A 17,408-nucleotide genomic window follows, 5' to 3' on the forward strand; every position below is an offset into this window, starting at 1 on the left:
TCGTCCTAAACCATACATTGAGCTATCTAATGTTAGTGTATTAGATTGTTTTGTGTTCAGGCTGAGCCTGGACAAAATGCCATGCACACCATGTGTTGTGCAGGACTTCAGGGCGCTGATAGTATTGTAGTCTTTCAGAACTCTCTTTCTTGAGCTCTCCATTTCGGTGTTGGTGAATGGCTTTATGAAAACCAAGATGGCCGCCGGTATTTTTTAAACAATGATGGAATTCAGCAGACCAGAGGCTAATATAGTGCGATGCTATTCTGTGAAGAGACGCTGAATAGGCCAGGCTGTGCTTTAGAAGAATGAGGGGTAGGCAGAAGGCAAGCTAGTGTTTCATGGTCATCTTATGTTACACTTCAGCCTTTCAAAGAGTGTCTGGGGCTGGTTGAATGAACCTCTCCTGCACTCCAAATGCAGGAATCTAAAGACAAAGGAGACTCTTGTCACTTGCAGGCCCCTTTAGCGAATAAAAGCCATTGTCACATGAACAGGGGCAGTCTGGCAGGCTGTGCATGCTTCAGTGCCCCATGATATCGCTAAGTCTCAGCAGAAATCACATTCAGTGCCCTGTCAGCTTTGATTAGCGGGGTCTCATGACTTAATGTGCTGCGATATTTCATGTCTAAGGGTGGCGGCTGTCTTTCTGTGGGATGAATGCCCTCTATTGTCCACTGAGTTATTTTATTTACATTTTTTAAACAGCTTATAAAGGTAAAAAGATAGCTGTGCTAAAAAAAAAATCAAATTCCTTTGCTTGTGGATCAGTAGTAAGTACTTCTAGGGTCAGATACAGTGAAACTTGTTTTCGCAATCAGCATCAAAGTTCTGGTTTTGTTTAACAGCTTTATATTAAATTCTGAACAGGTGGCAGTGGAGCTGGGTTTAGGAAGGAAACAATAAATAATCTTTTTAGCCTCTGACAACCAGAAATATTCCTGGGCTTGAGGGAACTCCCACTCAAAGCTCTCTGCATTAGAAATCTAGGGACTTTTTTCTTCTTCTGTTTGTTTTTTATACAAGAACATTGGGGCGAAGGTTTAGCAGGGATGGGGAGATAATTTTTGCGTTTCATTTTTAACAAATAATGACACTCTCCTTCTGTATTTATTGTTTTTGTACAGAAAATGGATTTCGTAAATATGTTAAATTGAGCTAATATTTGCTAGTTTTCAATCAAAGAAACTGATTTGTTAATTATATCTAGGGCTAATTGCTAAAATTAGGAATTAGGTGATAAAGGCATTAAAATATAACATTTATTTATTTTAAATACACCCATCTTAGTCTTCTCAAACAAAAATTACATTAACACAGGGTTAGGGTTGAGAGTACATCAGTAATTTAGAGTAAAATACATTTCTGGGGTGGTTTAATTACACTGCTCTACAGCCAAAATGCTTCTGAAATAAATGTAGTCAAACTTTACTAATTCTGGGTTACTGGGAACGAAAATGATGCTTAAAATTGTTGATTGGCTCTAGTTTTCAAGATATGCTATTGGGTCAGTATATACGACTCTTGACTTGGGAATGGCGGAGGATAAGTGAGTTATAAAGGGAAGGGATCTCAATTTAAACCAGCAATGACTAAAATACATCTTTGACTGGATCTATGAATAAATCTATGACTTGGTTTGGACAGTACTTGCTTTTTAGGCAAAACAATGAATGATGCAATCTGAAGCTGGTATTGCGTCATACATGATATGAATTGCATCATGTTATTCCTAGAAGTCATGGATGATGCAATCATAATGAAGCTTACATCACTCTGCTGAACAAATTGCCCTGTATCAGCTCTAGAAATCATACAGTGTCGTGCTGTCTTATTTGTCAGTGTTTGATTTTGCAAAGGGACACATTTCTGTTTAGCCAAAGTGAGCAGAGATGCCTCGTACTTGTGTGAACAGTGCAGATAACTTCTGCTATGTTTGTGGTGAAGTGACTTTTGCATCACAAAAGCGCAGTATAACCACTATGGTTAAGAAAGCCTATCACCTTTATTTTGGCTGCAAAATTGGAGATCAGGACAAGAGGTGGGCCCCACACATATGCTGCAACACTTGTGCAACAAATCTTCGCCAGTGGTTGAACAGGAAAAGGAAATCTATGCCTTTTGCAGTGCCAATGATTTGGAGAGAGCCAACAGATCATACCAGCAATTGTTACTTCTGCATGGTGCCTCCAGTTGGGAAAGGTATGTCAAAGAAGAAAAAGTGGACTGTGCATTATCCAAACATTCCATCAGCTATACGCCCAGTACCCCACGGAGAAGGACTGCCGGTTCCTGATGCACCAGAATCATTCTCACTTGAGTCAGACGAGGAAGAGGATGAAACTTCTGGTCCTGAACTATCAATGTCACAGGACCCACATTTTCTCCCATCCTCCTCCTCTGAACCACACCTCATAACACAAGGTGAACTGAATGACCTTGTCAGGGATTTGGAACTACCCAAGAGTAAGGCAGGGCTGTTGGGCTCCAGACTACAGCAGTGGAATCTCCTGGCAGGTGATGTTAGGGTTTCCATGTTCCGTGACCGTCAAAAGGACCTTGTCCCATTCTTCTTCATGGAAGGTGATCTTTTAGCCTGCAACAACATCGATGGTGTGATGGCAGCCCTCAACATCGTTCACGATCCAGATGAGTGGAGACTGTTCATTGATTCATCGAAGACGAGTCTTAAAGCTGTTTTACTGCATAATGGCAATGTTTTGCCATCAATTCCAGTTGGTCATGCAGTCCATATGAAGGAAACCTAGGACAACATGAAACAACTTTTGAAGTGAATAAACTATGACCAACATCAGTGGCAGCTTTGTGGCGATTTGAAGGTTGTTGCTCTCTTGCTTGGTCTGCAGACTGGATACACAAAGTACTGCTGTTTTCTCTGCGAATGGGATAGTCGTGCAAGAGATTCCCACTACATCAAGAAAGATTGGCCACTCCGACAGTCATTGAAGCCTGGGAGGAAAAGTGTTCAGCATCCACCACTTGTTGAATCAAGGAAGATTTTGTTACCACCCTTACACATCAAGCTGGGTCTGATGAAGAACTTTGTCAAGGCCATTAACAAAACACAAGCAGCTTTCAAGTACCTCCATGGAAAATTTCCAAAGTTAAGTGAAGCTAAGATAAAGGAAGGTGTCCTTGTTGGTCCTCAGATTCGTGAACTTCTTCAAGATGATGCATTTGACCATGCACTGCGTGGCAAGGAAAAGACGGCATGGAAAGCCTTCCAGTTAGTGGCAATAAATTTTCTCGGAAACAACAAGGCAGACAACTACAGGTTGTTGGTGGAAAACCTCCTCAAGGCATACAAAAGCCTTGGTTGCAACATGTCACTAAAGATACATTTTTTGCACTCTCATCTAGATTTTTTTCCACCGAACTGCGGAGCAGTGAGCGATGAGCACGGTGAGTGATTTCACCAGGACATTGCAACAATGGAGAAACGCTATCAGGGCAAATGGCCCATCAATGCTTGCAGACGATTGCTGGACAGTGACAAGAGATGCTCCATTTAATGAATACAAGAGACAAGCCAAGAAGCGCCGAGTAGACACTGAATAGGACTAAACTATGTACATAATAGTTTTTTGCCTTTTGTTTCATAATAAATTTTATTTATATAACCCTTTTGCTGATTTTTAAAGTGTTACATAAACAGGACAGGTGAAATATTATCATGTAAAGCAACCATAAACACGTGAAAAGACCTAGGTTTACAATTTATGATTAAAACTCTACTAGCTACACAATATACATAGACATAAAATGTAAAAACTTAAATATCTTAGAAACAGTAGCCAATCAGTTGTTTTAATTGTCCTATTTGAATTCAGCACATCAAAATACATAATAAATAGCACATTTTATCTCTGAAGCAGACGACGTCTCAAAAATTGTACACCAGTGTTATTCAAAAAAACAAGCATGATAAACCCAGGAAATTCAGACTTAGGGATAAATGCAAAATAAATCCAAACATGCTAAGGGTCTAGCAATTCACATTTCAGGCACGCAGACTACCTTAACTCAGCCCTCTAGTGATGCCTAATATGATTATGATTATGGCATATTCATGTTTGTAGTCTTAAATTGATTAGATTCAACTGATGTTAGAATATACATTATATTGTTCTTTTGCTATGGTGTCACTATAGGGCAAAGTTAAAGCTGTTTGGGTTCCCTAACTGACTTTCCAGACCTTAATATGTTTGGATTGCTTTTAAATTTAATCTTAACTCGGACTTTCCTGGGTTGTTTTGTGCACAATTAAAACATCCCTGTAATGTGTTTTACCCTAAATCACTGATATGTTAACTGCATTTTAATATAGTTTTTGTGTGGAAATTTCCTTTTTTTAATTAAAAAAATAATACGTGAACATAAAATAAGAAACTAAATGAGGATATTATCATGTGATAATTCTAATTGGATAATTCTAATAAGCTTAAACCTTTTAGGGCCGGATTCACAGATACACTCTTGATGCTTTATGCCACTCAGGTGCATCACAAAGTAACCTGGTCAGACATACTGACTAGTTAAACTGGGTTTAAAGCTGTGTTGTGTCATTGGAGCTGCACAAAACAGCCAGTGTTCAGTTCAGTTTCCCCCTCCCTCCTGTATTCCAACATGCTTATGTGCATGTGCATACACACAGGTTTCCAATACAAATTCCCTCTCCCTCCTGACCTCCAGATTCCTCTGCACACACAAACCAATTCTCCTCCATCATGTTCTCCACAGTCCCCTGCATGTGTACACACCTGATTTCCCATCCCTCCTGTGCTTTGCACTACGCTGTGCATGTGTGTGCTCACACGCACACAGATCTGAGTTTCTCCCTCTATTTGAGTAGATCTGGTGTAACAGGTAATATCTGAAGAGAAATACTTGCACTTATTGGTAAATGTTTTTATTTATTTATTTATTTGTTTGTTTATTTATAGCTTGAAGTTTTCCCATCAGTAAAGGCTAACACATAAAATCTTCTTCAGATAAACAAAAAATCATCCTCTTTCAAAATGTCCCCCTCACCCCATCATTCCTAATGGTCACCTCCAAATTGCGCTCAGGGAAGATGATGGCCCCCTATGGGACGAGGTGGAGAAGAACACTGAGGAGTCAGTAAACAGGGTCATCTTTGCCTGTCATCCGAGTCCCACTGAGAACCATAGGAGATGGTAGCCATTTTAAGAAGAATGTCTTAAGTGAGGGCAAGCTGTGGGCATCTGTCCCCATGTGAATAGCACCTTGGATTATTTTTGTGTTTTGTCCAGATATGATGTTTATTCTGACTGCTGCTCGAACAGAGACTGACCCAAAGCCCTTGGAAGACAATAAAAGGACTCATTGACTTCAGTGGCTTTGAATCAGACCATTGGTCATCACCTTTTCCTCCTATCTTACCCTTTTTCCTATATCAGGCATCCCTGTCAGTACATAGCCCTCATCACGTACCTGCTCCTCCATAGGCTCGGGAAGGGAAATGGAAGAAAAGCATAAACCTTTCCCATGCTTCTGATTAGATCCACTTTGGAAATGAATGGGAAGGGTGGGGGAGGGGGGGAGAGTTAATGTAGCCCAAATGCTTGTCTGGTATATTTCTTTGCTGTTATTTTTATTCATACTGGAAATTGGTATGCATTAGTAGGAGCAGAAAAGGCAGCGCATGCTAGTATTCAGGATTGTAAGAGGCATTTTCACATGTGGGTTATGTTGGTTTCAGAGTGCATATAGAGGCCTTCCTAATAAATGCATTGTGTGTGTAGACATTATAAGGATATTAGGGTTCCTGGATAATGTGCTGAGGGGATCGTTTTTAAAAGGTAGCTGGTCTTGCTTAACAGTTGGAGGAGTGGTGAAGGCAGCTAGGATTTGGAATTGCTATTGCCTTGCTGATCCAACTTTGATCTGAGGCTTCTACAACTTAGTTAACATGATTACTAGTTTGCAGTTGTTCTGGCTACTCCTGGTCCAGTATAGAGTATGCACAAAGCTGTGTGATGGAGAAATACTCAGTTATCACAGTGGGGTGTATCTTTAAGTATCAGCTAAAGCACATAATCTATCTGCTTAAAAACTTATCGGTCAGCAAAATTAGACATGAATGAGTTGTTACATCCCTGTAAAAATAATATTAAAAATGGGGTCATTTTACAGAAAACTTTTTTGTGGAGTTGAACAACACCAAACATCACAATAACAAAATAAATATTAAAAGAGATACAGCAGCCAAGTCAGTCACATCTTTAGTTCAGTTAGGCTTATCTCTTCTTTTATTATTCATATTGTAAACATGCTGATAGTATCTGATGTTGTCCTTTCTGTTCAAAGAGCTGGACTCTGTAAATACACCCTTCAATAGAGCCTTCTGTTTGTTTGTTTCTAACACTGGTAGTCATAAAACCAAGAAAAGCATTTCAACAGATCAGTTAAGTATGTGCTTAATTTGAGATTTAACTCACTGAGGCCATGTCTACTCTACCAATTTGTGTCGACAAAAGTGATGTCGACACCCAAAAGTCAACATAATAAAAATTGCAATTTCATGTTCAGACTTGCTCCCTCTGTCAGTAGATCGCATCCACAGTGGGGGGACCATCATCGACAGTGTGAACAATGCACTGTGGGTACCTATCCCACAGTCCTTCTGTCACTAGGTGTTCTGGAACGACGGAGCAGATCATGGCGCATCTTGGGACAATGCTAAATGTTGCATTGTTTTCTGTCCCAGCACTCCATGGGCTTCCGGCTTTCTTTTGCGGCATTTTTCAGCGGCCCTTCTTTGCTGTGCACCCCGGCATCTTTATGAGAAGGGATGGATCCTGCACGGCTCTCCTATGCTTTGTTAACTGTCATGAAGACACCACGGATGGCAGTGCAGTTAATCGTGAAGTTCCTATCTGAAGAAGACTTGCGGGGGCCCGACGTTCTGCGGAATATGGATAGGAGCACTTAGATTGCTTTTGGCATTCACAGATCAAGTGCATAGGGTATCATAGAATCATAGAATATCAGAGTTGGAAGGGTCCTCAAGAGGTCATCTAGTCCAACCCCCTGCTCAAAGCAGGACCAATTCCCAGCTAAATCATCCCAGCCAGGGCTTTGTCAAGCCGGGCCTTAAAAACCTCCAAGGAAGGAGACTCCACCACCTCCCTAGGTAACGCATTCCAGTGCTTCACCACCCTCCTAGTGAAATAGTTTTTCCTGATATCCAACCTGGACCTCCCCCACTGCAACTTGAGACCATTGCTCCTTGTTCTGTCATCTGCCACCACTGAGAACAGCCGAGCTCCATCCTCTTTGGAACCCCCCTTCAGGTAGTTGAAGGCTGCTATCAAATCCCCCCTCATTCTTCTCTTCTGGAGACTATACAATCCCAGTTCCCTCAGCCTCTCCTCATAAGTCATATGCTCCAGACCCCTAATCATTTTTGTTGCCCTCCGCTGGACTCTTTCCAATTTTTCCACATCCTTCTTGTAGTGTGGGGACCAAACCTGGACACAGTATTCCAGATGAGGCCTCACCAATGTCGAATAAAGGGGAACGATCACGTTCCTCGATCTGCTGGCAATGCCCCTACTTATACAGCCCAAAATGCCGTTAGCCTTCTTGGCAACAAGGGCACACTGTTGACTCATATCCAGCTTCTCGTCCACTGTGACCCCTAGGTCCTTTTCTGCAGAACTGCTACCTAGCCATTCGGTTCCTAGTCTGTAGCAGTGCATGGGATTCTTCCGTCCTAAGTGCAGGACTCTGCACTTGTCCTTGTTGAACCTCATCAGGTTTTTTTCGGCCCAATCCTCTAATTTGTCTAGGTCCCTCTGTATCCGATCCCTACCCTCTAGTGTATCTACCACGCCTCCTAGTTTAGTGTCATCTGCAAACTTGCTGAGAGTGCAGTCCACACCATCCTCCAGATCATTAATAAAGATATTAAACAAAACCGGCCCCAGGACCGACCCTTGGGGCACTCCGCTTGAAACCGGCTGCCAACTAGACATGGAGCCATTGATCACTACCCGTTGAGCCCGACGATCTAGCCAGCTTTCTATCCACCTTACAGTCCATTCATCCAGCCCATACCTCTTTAACTTGGCGGCAAGAATACTGTGGGAGACCGTATCAAAAGCTTTGCTAAAGTCAAGGAATAACACATCCACTGCTTTTCCCTCATCCACAGAGCCAGTTATCTCATCATAGAAGGCAATTAGGTTAGTGAGGCACGACTTCCCCTTTGTGAATCCATGCTGACTGTTCCTGATCACTTTCCTCTCCTCTAAATGTTTCATAATTGATTCCTTGAGGACCTGCTCCATGATTTTTCCAGGGACTGAGGTGAGGGAGGCAACCTAGTGACTGACCTGTAGTTCCCCGGATCCTCCTTCTTCCCTTTTTTAAAGATGGGCACTACATTAGCCTTTTTCCAGTCATCTGGGACCTCCCCTGATCGCCATGAGTTTTCAAAAATAATGGCTAATGGCTCTGCAATCTCACCCGCCAACTCCTTTAGCACCCTCGGATGCAGCGCATCCGGCCCCATGGACTTGTGCACGTCCAGTTTTTCTAAATAGTCCCGAATCACTTCTTTCTCCACAGAGGGCTGGTCACCTTCTCCCCATGGTGTACTGCCCAGTGCAGCAATCTGGGAGCTGACCTTGTGCATGAAGACAGAGGCAAAAAAATCATTGAGTACATTAGCTTTTTCCACATCTTTGGTCACTAGGTTGCCTCCCTCATTCAGTAAGGGGCGCACACTTTCCTTGATTTTCTTCTTGTTGCTAACATACTTGAAGAAACCCTTCTTGTTACTCTTAACATCTCTTGCTAACTGCAACTCCAAGTGTGATTTGGCCTTCCTGATTTCACTCCTGCATGCCTGAGCAATATTTTTATACTCCTCCCTGGTCATTTGTCCAATCTTCCACTTCTTGTAAGCTTCTTTTTTGCGTTTAAGATCAGCAAAGATTTCACTGTTTAGCCAAGCTGGTCGCTTGCCATATTTACTATTCTTTCTACACATCGGGATGGTTTGTTTCTGCAACCTCAATAAGGATTCTTTAAAATACAGCCAGCTCTCCTGGACCCCTTTGCCCTTCATGTTATTCTCCCAGGGGATCCTGCCCATCTGTTCCCTGAGGGAGTCAAAGTCTGCTTTTCTGAAGTCCAGGGTCCGTATTCTGCTTCTCTCCTTTCTTCCTTGTGTCAGGATCCTGAACTTGACCATCTCATGGTCACTGCCTCCCAGGTTCCCATCCACTTTTGCTATAACGTCATAGGGCTCGGGAAACAAGCATTGAATGGTGGGATTGTATCGTCATGCAGATGAGGAATGATGAGCCATGGCTACAGATCTTTTGGATGTGGAAAGCCGCCTTCTGGGAACTGTGCGCGGAGCTCGCCCCAGATCTGCCTCTTGGTAGAAAAGCGTGTGGCAATTGCTGTGTGAGCAAAAGCTGGCAACTTTAGATTGCTACTGGTTGGTCGCAAACCAATTTGGGGTGGGGAAGTTGACCGTTGGGGCTGCATTAATGCAAGTGTCCAGGGCAATAAATCGCATCCTCCTATGAAGGACCGCGACTCTGGGACATGTGCATGAATTAGTGGATGCTTTGCAGAAATGGGTTTCCCAAACTGTGGAGGGGTGATAGATGGCACACATATTCCAATTTTGGCACCAGAGCACCTTGCGATGGAGTACATCAATAGGAAGGGGTACTTCTCCATGGTGTTGCAGATGCTTTGGCGTCAACGTGGGTGTTTCACTGATATCAACATGGGGTGGTCTGGGAAGGTGCGTGATGCATGCATCGTCAGGAACACCGGCCTGTAGAGAAAGCTGCAAATGGGGACTTTCTTTCCTAACCAGAAGATTACAATGGGGAGTGTTGAAATGCCCATAATGATTCTTGGGGACCCTGCATACCCTCTACAGCCATGGCTCATGAAACCTTACATGGGACACCTGGACAGCAGTAAGGAGCAGTTCAAAAACAGGCTCACTAGGTGCTGGATGAAATGGAATGTGCCTTTGGCAGATTAAAGGCGTGCTGGCAATGCCTTTATGGCAGGTTGGTCCTCACTGAGGATAATATTCCTACGGTCTTAGCTGCATGCTATATGTTGCATAATCTCTGTGAAGCTAAGGGTGAAAGGTTTGCTCGGGGGTGGAGTGCTGAGGCAGACCGCTTGGCCGCTGATTTTGAGCAGCCAGATACCAGGGCTGTCAGAGGAGCCCAGAGGGGAGCTATTTGAATCAGGGAGTCTTTGAGGCAGCATTTTGACAATGACCACCAGTAACATATATCTCTGTCCGAGCTGCTTCAATGTTACGTTACATGTAGTTTTACGAGGGGGCAATCAATGTTTCCTTACATGTTCAATGTTACATTACATGTAGTTTTCCTAGGAGGCAATGGTGACATTTGGGGCCTTGTATTCCTGTAATAAAGTGATTACAATGCCTGTGCATGTATTGGCAGTGCCTGCAATCTCACCTTGTAGAAAAAAAAAAAGATGATTTACCATTATAAAAGTTTGCTTTTATTGCACAAGAAACAACACACACAAACACACAGATGCTTGGCGGGAAAGGAGGATCCATGGAAAGGCAGACTCTCACAGCTGTGTTTAGGTCCAGCTATCATTGTGAAAGTTGTCTGAGGAGGTGGAGTGAAGGGGAAACCGAGAAGCCCTGGAAGGTGGAAAGGAATGTGCGAGTGGAGTTTGGGGGGAGGCATGGAAAAGAGTTCTGACTGTGATGCAGTGGAGGTTGAGCACTGATTTGCTCAGTCTACAGCACTTTAAGGACTTCAGCATCTGCATTTGCTCCTCCATTACTTTAATCATCTGCTCAGTAGCGTCCTTAACAAACACGTGATTCTCTTTTCTGTCCGACCGTTCGGCTTCCCAGCACTCCTTTCGTTCCTTTTTTCCGTATTGCAGCACTGTAGGACCTCCTGGAACATGTCTTCTTTGCTGCATCTTGGACGCTTTCTTATCCGGTGGAGATGCTTGGCCGGGGTGCGTGGGGTGTTCCTGAAGTCCACATCTGATGAAGCACAGGGGACAATGCACAGAAGTGGGATTGTTAAATTCACGCACAGCATTGAAACATTTATGTTAAACACACCTTTTGCAACATTGCCATCACTTTCTCACTGACCCTAGCCAGGCACACATCTCCGCAAACAGCCAAAGCATGGTGAGTGTTGGCAGGGGAGCTGGGGGGGTGGGGGAGGGCTACACCACATGTGGAAAAGAGCACATGCTGTTTGCAAAGGTTGTGGTGCAGCATTCTAGGGAACAAATTCTAAAATTCTCCCACACTTTTCCACAGGCGGGTGTAATTCTAGCAGACATCTCACTACTAAGAGTAAGCAGGGAAATGATGGTACATCTACTCCATGCTTGTGGCTTCTGCCCTGCTCCCTATGCTGCTCGCCTATGTGTTGCTTTGGTCTCTGCACAAGTGATTGATGAGTGGCGAGGGAAAGTTTCCTACAATGGGGGAAGGAACAAAGCTACTCTGCCATGGAAACTTCGGCAGAGGATTACCAAGTAACTCCAGGAAACTTTCCTGGAGATCTCTCTGGAGGATTCCCGTGAGATCTCAGCGTGCAACAACACCCTGTTCCGCCATACTGATTAGCTGCACAGGGAAATGTCCAGCACACAGAAACACAGCCAACATCCCAGATTTCTATAGCTTGAACCCATCTCTACACTACACAAACCACAGCCACTTACCAGGAGTCTCGTCTCCTGCTTCTTGCTTGCCGTAGAGCAACTGCTGAGACTGGCTAGACACATCTGGAGTGGAGAATAGTTCCTGGCTGCCTGCCCGCCCTACCGGGCGACTGCTAGGAGCTGCATATCCTCATCTAACTCCATCTCTTCAATAATAACTTCGTCCTCCAAGTTAGGTCCTTTTTCCACCGCCTCTGTGCCCTCCAAAGTATTCATGGGGCTCTTGGCCATGGAGGTGGGGTCATGACAGAGGATAGCATCCAGCTCCTTATAGAACCAGCAGGTCTTAGGAGAAGCACCTGAGCATCAGTTTGCCTCCCTTGCCTTATGGTACACCTGCCTCAGCTCCTTTATCTTCGCTCTGCACTTGCAGAGTGTCCCAATTACAGCCGTTTTCACACAAGCCTCAAGAAATCTGCCCATAGGTATCCCAATTCCTATGGTTCAAGCGCAGCTGGGACTGCACAGCCTCCTCTCCCCATATGCTGAACAGATCCAACAGCTCTGCAGTGGTCCAAGCGGGAGAGTGTTTGCTGCAATAAGCTGCCATGGTCACCTGGGAAAATGCGATGAGACCTCTCCACGCCGAGCAAACAGGAAATAGAATTTCAAAAATTCCTGGGGCTTCTAAGGGGGAGGGGCGGATGATTGTTTACCTGGCTGCAGGGCAGTGGAGTTCAAACTGCTGACCAGAGTGGGTCAGGATGGGCATTGTGGGAAACCTTCTGGAGGTCAATTAAGGTGATGAAATGAAGCATGGTGTCTACACTTGCACTTTGTCGACAAAAATGTAGAGGAAAAAGACTTAAATCTCTCTTGAGGGTGGATGAATTTTGTCACCCAAACAAGGCATTATGCCCAGGAAAAGTCGCCTAGCAGTGTGTATGCGCTCACTGTTTGGGTTGACAAATGGCAGTTTTGGCGACAAAACCTGGTAGTGTAGACAAGGCCTGAGACTTAAGTGCATGCTTAAGTAATTTTCTGAATAGGGATGGGCTTAAGGACTGTTTCTTTGCCTGGCTGAATCAGGCCTCAAAGAACATGTTTTAGCAACCCTTTGGCAGAATGGTATGGGTGTATTGATTTTGAATTCACGAGCAACAGTTATCCAATGTTTTGCATCACCTTATTGTACTAGGGTGGGAGTTGCACCAAATAGAGGAGGGAAACTGAAGCCGGGATGGAAGCAAGTTCTTGGGGTTAAAATACAGGATGGGAATGCAGAAGATCTTGGTTCTATTCCTGGCTCTGCCACTGACTGCTTGTGTGACCTTCCTCAAATCATTTTCCCACTCTGTGGCTCACTTTCCCATCTGCAGAATTAGGATACTGATTTTGAGGAACTTCACATGGGGAGTACAAGACTTAGTTCATCATCATTCAGAACACAGCATAAAAGGGCACAATATAATTATTATCATCCTTTTATTTGTGATTCATAGCATCTAGGATACGTGGAGCTACATTTAAATGATTGAACCTAAAAATCTGATTTTTAGTTGTATTCACATTTATGAATGTAGTTGTATTCACATTTATGAATGAGATGTTTTCACAAAATATAACTGCATAGCAAATTTAAAAGCAGCAATAATTGTGTTCAAGTTAACTCACAAATATCCTTTTTTGTTCTGTTTTTAAATTTATATTCCTGGAGAAAATTACCTATCAGTTGAGTCTTTCCAAACATTTGACTAGAGACTCTGGTTTTTTGCTCTAAATTTTTTACTAGAGTGCTTGATCTCAGATTTTTTTTTTCTGAGGTTTAATACAGTTTAAAACATGTAATGCCACTGATAGTGTTTTTGTGGATTTCTAAATGAAATCTGTGCAGCCAATTGCATTTAATTAGCACATTCAAAATATAACAATAAATAGAATCATTCTGCGACTAATGTGTAGAAACCATCTATACTTCAGTTTAGAAACACATCCGTTTATAAGCTCTCCCAAACACACATTCTCCTCTACAACCAGAAATATTTTCTACCTTTTGTGTTTTCTAGGCAGCCATTCTGAGTATAAAGCTAAAATTACAGCTGGATCTAGATGTGGAGAAGGTAAGTTTGTTTCCCCTGTAGTCTTCTCTATCATCAGATGTATCCTTTGATAAACAAGACGCACAGTCTTGCACAAAAGTGAAAGTTATATACCAGTACTATACACTAATATCTAATTTGCAAGAAGTTGCTAGGGAGCTGCTAAAAATGATGTTTCAGTCTGTGAAGTGACTGAAAGATTTTTTTATACCACATTCCATCTTAATAGAATATTTTTCTAACTGGAATCTGAAACTCCAGCTGTGTTGATTCTGTTTTCATAGATTCATAGATTCTAGGACTGGAAGGGACCTCAAGAGGTCATCGAGTCCAGTCCCCTGCCCTCATGGCAAGACCAAGTACTGTCTAGACCATCCCTGATAGACATTTATCTAACCTACTCTTAAATATCTCCAGAGATGGAGATTCCACAACCTCCCTAGGCAATTTATTCCAGTGTTTAACCACCCTGAGAGTTAGGAACTTTTTCCTAATGTCCAACCTAGACCTCCCTTGCTGCAGTTTAAACCCATTGCTTCTTGTTCTATCCTTAGAGGCTAAGGTGAACAAGTTTTCTCCCTCCTCCTTATGACACCCTTTTAGATACCTGAAAACTGCTATCATGTCCCCTCTCAGTCTTCTCTTTTCCAAACTAAATAAACCCAATTCTTTCAGCCTTCCTTCATAGGTTTTGCAAATTATTATTTCTGTAATAAGGCTTATTAAATGCAAAAATAATCCCATCTCCTCCCCTGCTCTCCCCATTCAGAATAATGGGTGTAGGAAGATAACTGAGGTATTTTCTACCTATGTGGTGATAAGAGGTGGCCTGGGTTAAATAAATTCTAATGCCGAAGGTTTGTAATGTTATTGGTAATATTTGTGTTGAAAATTCTGTGTAGAAAACTCCCTTTAGGCATATTTGGATGTAGAAATATTTTTCTAACATTTAAGCAATTTGGAACACTTTTCTCAAGCACTTACAGACCTCAGTATGGAAGACTTCGAGCTAGAGTGTGGCCCATCCCGAGCACCCATGCAGGGGTATAAGGCTCACTATCCACATTCTGAGCAGCAGCAAAATGGGCCGGCTCCTGCTCCTGTGCCTGTGTCTGTAGGCTGGGAGTGGCTGGAGACTTGGCTCTGCCTCTCCAGTGCTGCTGAGGCAATGCAATGGGAAGCAGTTTGCACCAGGTATAGAGCACAATGTCTCTGTAATGCTTTAAAAGTGCAAAACTATTTTTCTTTCTAGATGTGCACTCCATTGCTACTTCAAGAGAAAACTAATCTAGTAGAGGCTTATGTGGCAGAATATCCTGATCTCCAGCGCAAACTCTTGCAGACCCTGGATATGTGGTGTGAACCTAGTTTTAATACTACAGACATCTCAAGGTAGAAGATTATTCTATTTTCCAGTGTTTTGTCCTTCTTATATCCAAACAGCATACAATATTATATGACATTATGAGCAGGTGCTAAATAGCTATCAGCTAAGGACAATATGTTTCCTAGTCCTCTTTCTACATTCACTAATAACATGTTGAAAGCCACGGAGTAAATTGCTAAATGTTGTACAGTCACTTCCCATCAGAGAAGGGAAAAATTCTGGTAATTGTGAAATTTGGTCTTTCCAAAGGCCTTATCCTATGAGGCACTGAGCACCTATCACTCCCATTGATGTCATTGGAAGTGGCAGGGGCTGAGCACTTTGCGCGGTGAGGCTAAACATGAAAACATTGCAGTAGAACTTATCCAGGAGACCTCAACAGCCTGACTCCGGTGCTTTGCTGTGGAAGGCTGAGTCGCAATATCCATTGTGCGTATCTGGCAGTGAGCTGTGGGGAGGGGAATAAGGATCATCAGTTGGTAACCCTGATTTCAGTTGAATTCAGTTGGTAACCCTGATTTCAGTTGAAAATTCCCTTTCCGTCAGCTTCAGATAGCAGTGCTAAACCAGGAAATGGTGCAGTTGTGAGGGAGCCATCCGCAGATAGTCCTAGTCAAAGTAAAAAGCCTTTACTCTCACTCCATGCGTGTGTGTCTAGTATTCCCATGATACAGTGGCAAAAAACAAGAAATATATATACTCATCATTCCTTTTCCAGTGAAATTATCAGGGTTGTTTTTTAATATATAAACCACCTCTCACCAAAGTGGCTTATGCCAAGTAAGCACCAGCAGTGCAATCAAAACAGCAGCATACATGCAGCAGATACAATGCTAATAAAAGCAGAGTGGGTCTTAATACCAGGTTGCTGGAAATCAGGTACTGACATGAACTCTTAAAGCCCTTGAATGGAGAATTGGAGACTGATGAAGATGCGAGTATCAGCTAACTGATGGGAAGAGCAGCATTTACCTTAAAGTAAGCTCTCCACCTTGCTGCTGTCTCAGAAGCAGTGTATTGAAGGTTTAATTGGACCAGATGGTGGCTTTATTGGCTAGGACTTTCCAGAACATAAGAATGACCAGATGGGTCCGACCAGTGGTCCATCTAGGCCAGTATCCTGTCTTCTAACGGTGGCTGATACCAGGTGCTTCAGAGGGAATGAACAGAACAGGGCAATTATTGAGTGATCCATCTCCTGTCATCCACTCCCAGCATCTGGCGGTCAGAGGCTTAGGATGCCTGGGGCACAGGGTTGCATCCATGACCATCTTGGCTAAAAGCCACTGATGGACCTATCCTCCATGAACTTGTCTACTTCTTTTTAGAATTTAATTATACTTTTGGCCTTCACAACATCCCCTGGCAACGAGTTCCACAGGGTGACTGTGCGTGTGTGAAGTACTTCCTTTTGTTTGTTTTAAACCTGCTGCCTATTAATTTCATTGGGTGACCGCTGGTTCTTGTGTTATTTGAAGGAGTAAATAACACTTTCTTATTCACTTTCTCTACACCATTCAGGATCTTATAGACCTCTATTATATCCCTACTTAGTTGTTTCTTTTCCAAATGTAAGAGTCCCCAGTCTTTTTAATCTCTCATACGGAAGTTGTTCCATATCCCTAGTAATTTTTGTTGCCCTTCCCTGTGCCTTTTCCATTCCTAATAGAACTTTTTTGAGACGGGGTGACCAGAACTGCTCACAGTATTCAAGGTGTGGGTGGACCATGGATTTATATAATGACAGTATGATATTTTTTGTCTTGTTATCTGTCCCATTCCTAATGGTTCCTAACATTCTGTTAACTTTTTTGACTGCTGCTGCACATTGAGTGGATGTTTTCAGGGAACTATCCAGGATGACTTCAAGATCTCTTTCTTGAGTGGTAACAGCTAATTTAGACCCAATTGGAGGAAAGAATGGTATAGGCCAGGGGTAGGCAACCTATGGCACACGTGCCAAAGGCGGCACGCGAGCTGATTTTCAGTGGCACTCGCACTGTCCAGGTCCTGGCCACCGGTCCGGGGGGCTCTGCATTTTAATTTAATTTTAAATGAAGCGTCTTAAACGTTTTAAAAACCTTATTTACTTTGCATACAACAATAGTTTAGTTCTATAGTATAGACTTATAGAGACCTTCTAAAAACATTAGAATGTATGACTGGCACGCAAAACCTTAAATCAGAGTGAATAAATGAAGACTCGGTACACCACT

The 17,408-nt window shown here is 43.0% G+C and overlaps 1 protein-coding gene across 13 annotated transcripts in view; it reads left to right on the forward strand.

Moving 5' to 3' along the window:
- Positions 1 to 17,408, forward strand: part of EXD3 (exonuclease 3'-5' domain containing 3) — a 685,344-nt gene that overhangs the window by 167,988 nt on the left and 499,948 nt on the right. For 12 of the 13 annotated variants that reach the window (XM_005295926.5, XM_005295927.5, XM_065572497.1 and 9 more), the window contains 2 exons: positions 13,773 to 13,826; positions 15,058 to 15,197. In XM_005295926.5, the coding sequence (XP_005295983.2) occupies positions 13,773 to 13,826; positions 15,058 to 15,197 (194 nt within the window). Of the gene's footprint in view, positions 1 to 11,198; positions 11,222 to 13,772; positions 13,827 to 15,057; positions 15,198 to 17,408 lie in introns of those variants that run through there. The other variant, XM_065572498.1, reaches the window with a different exon arrangement.

Source organism: Chrysemys picta, chromosome 18, assembly GCF_011386835.1.
Source record: "Chrysemys picta bellii isolate R12L10 chromosome 18, ASM1138683v2, whole genome shotgun sequence".
In the NCBI taxonomy this organism is placed as follows: Eukaryota; Metazoa; Chordata; order Testudines; family Emydidae; genus Chrysemys; species Chrysemys picta.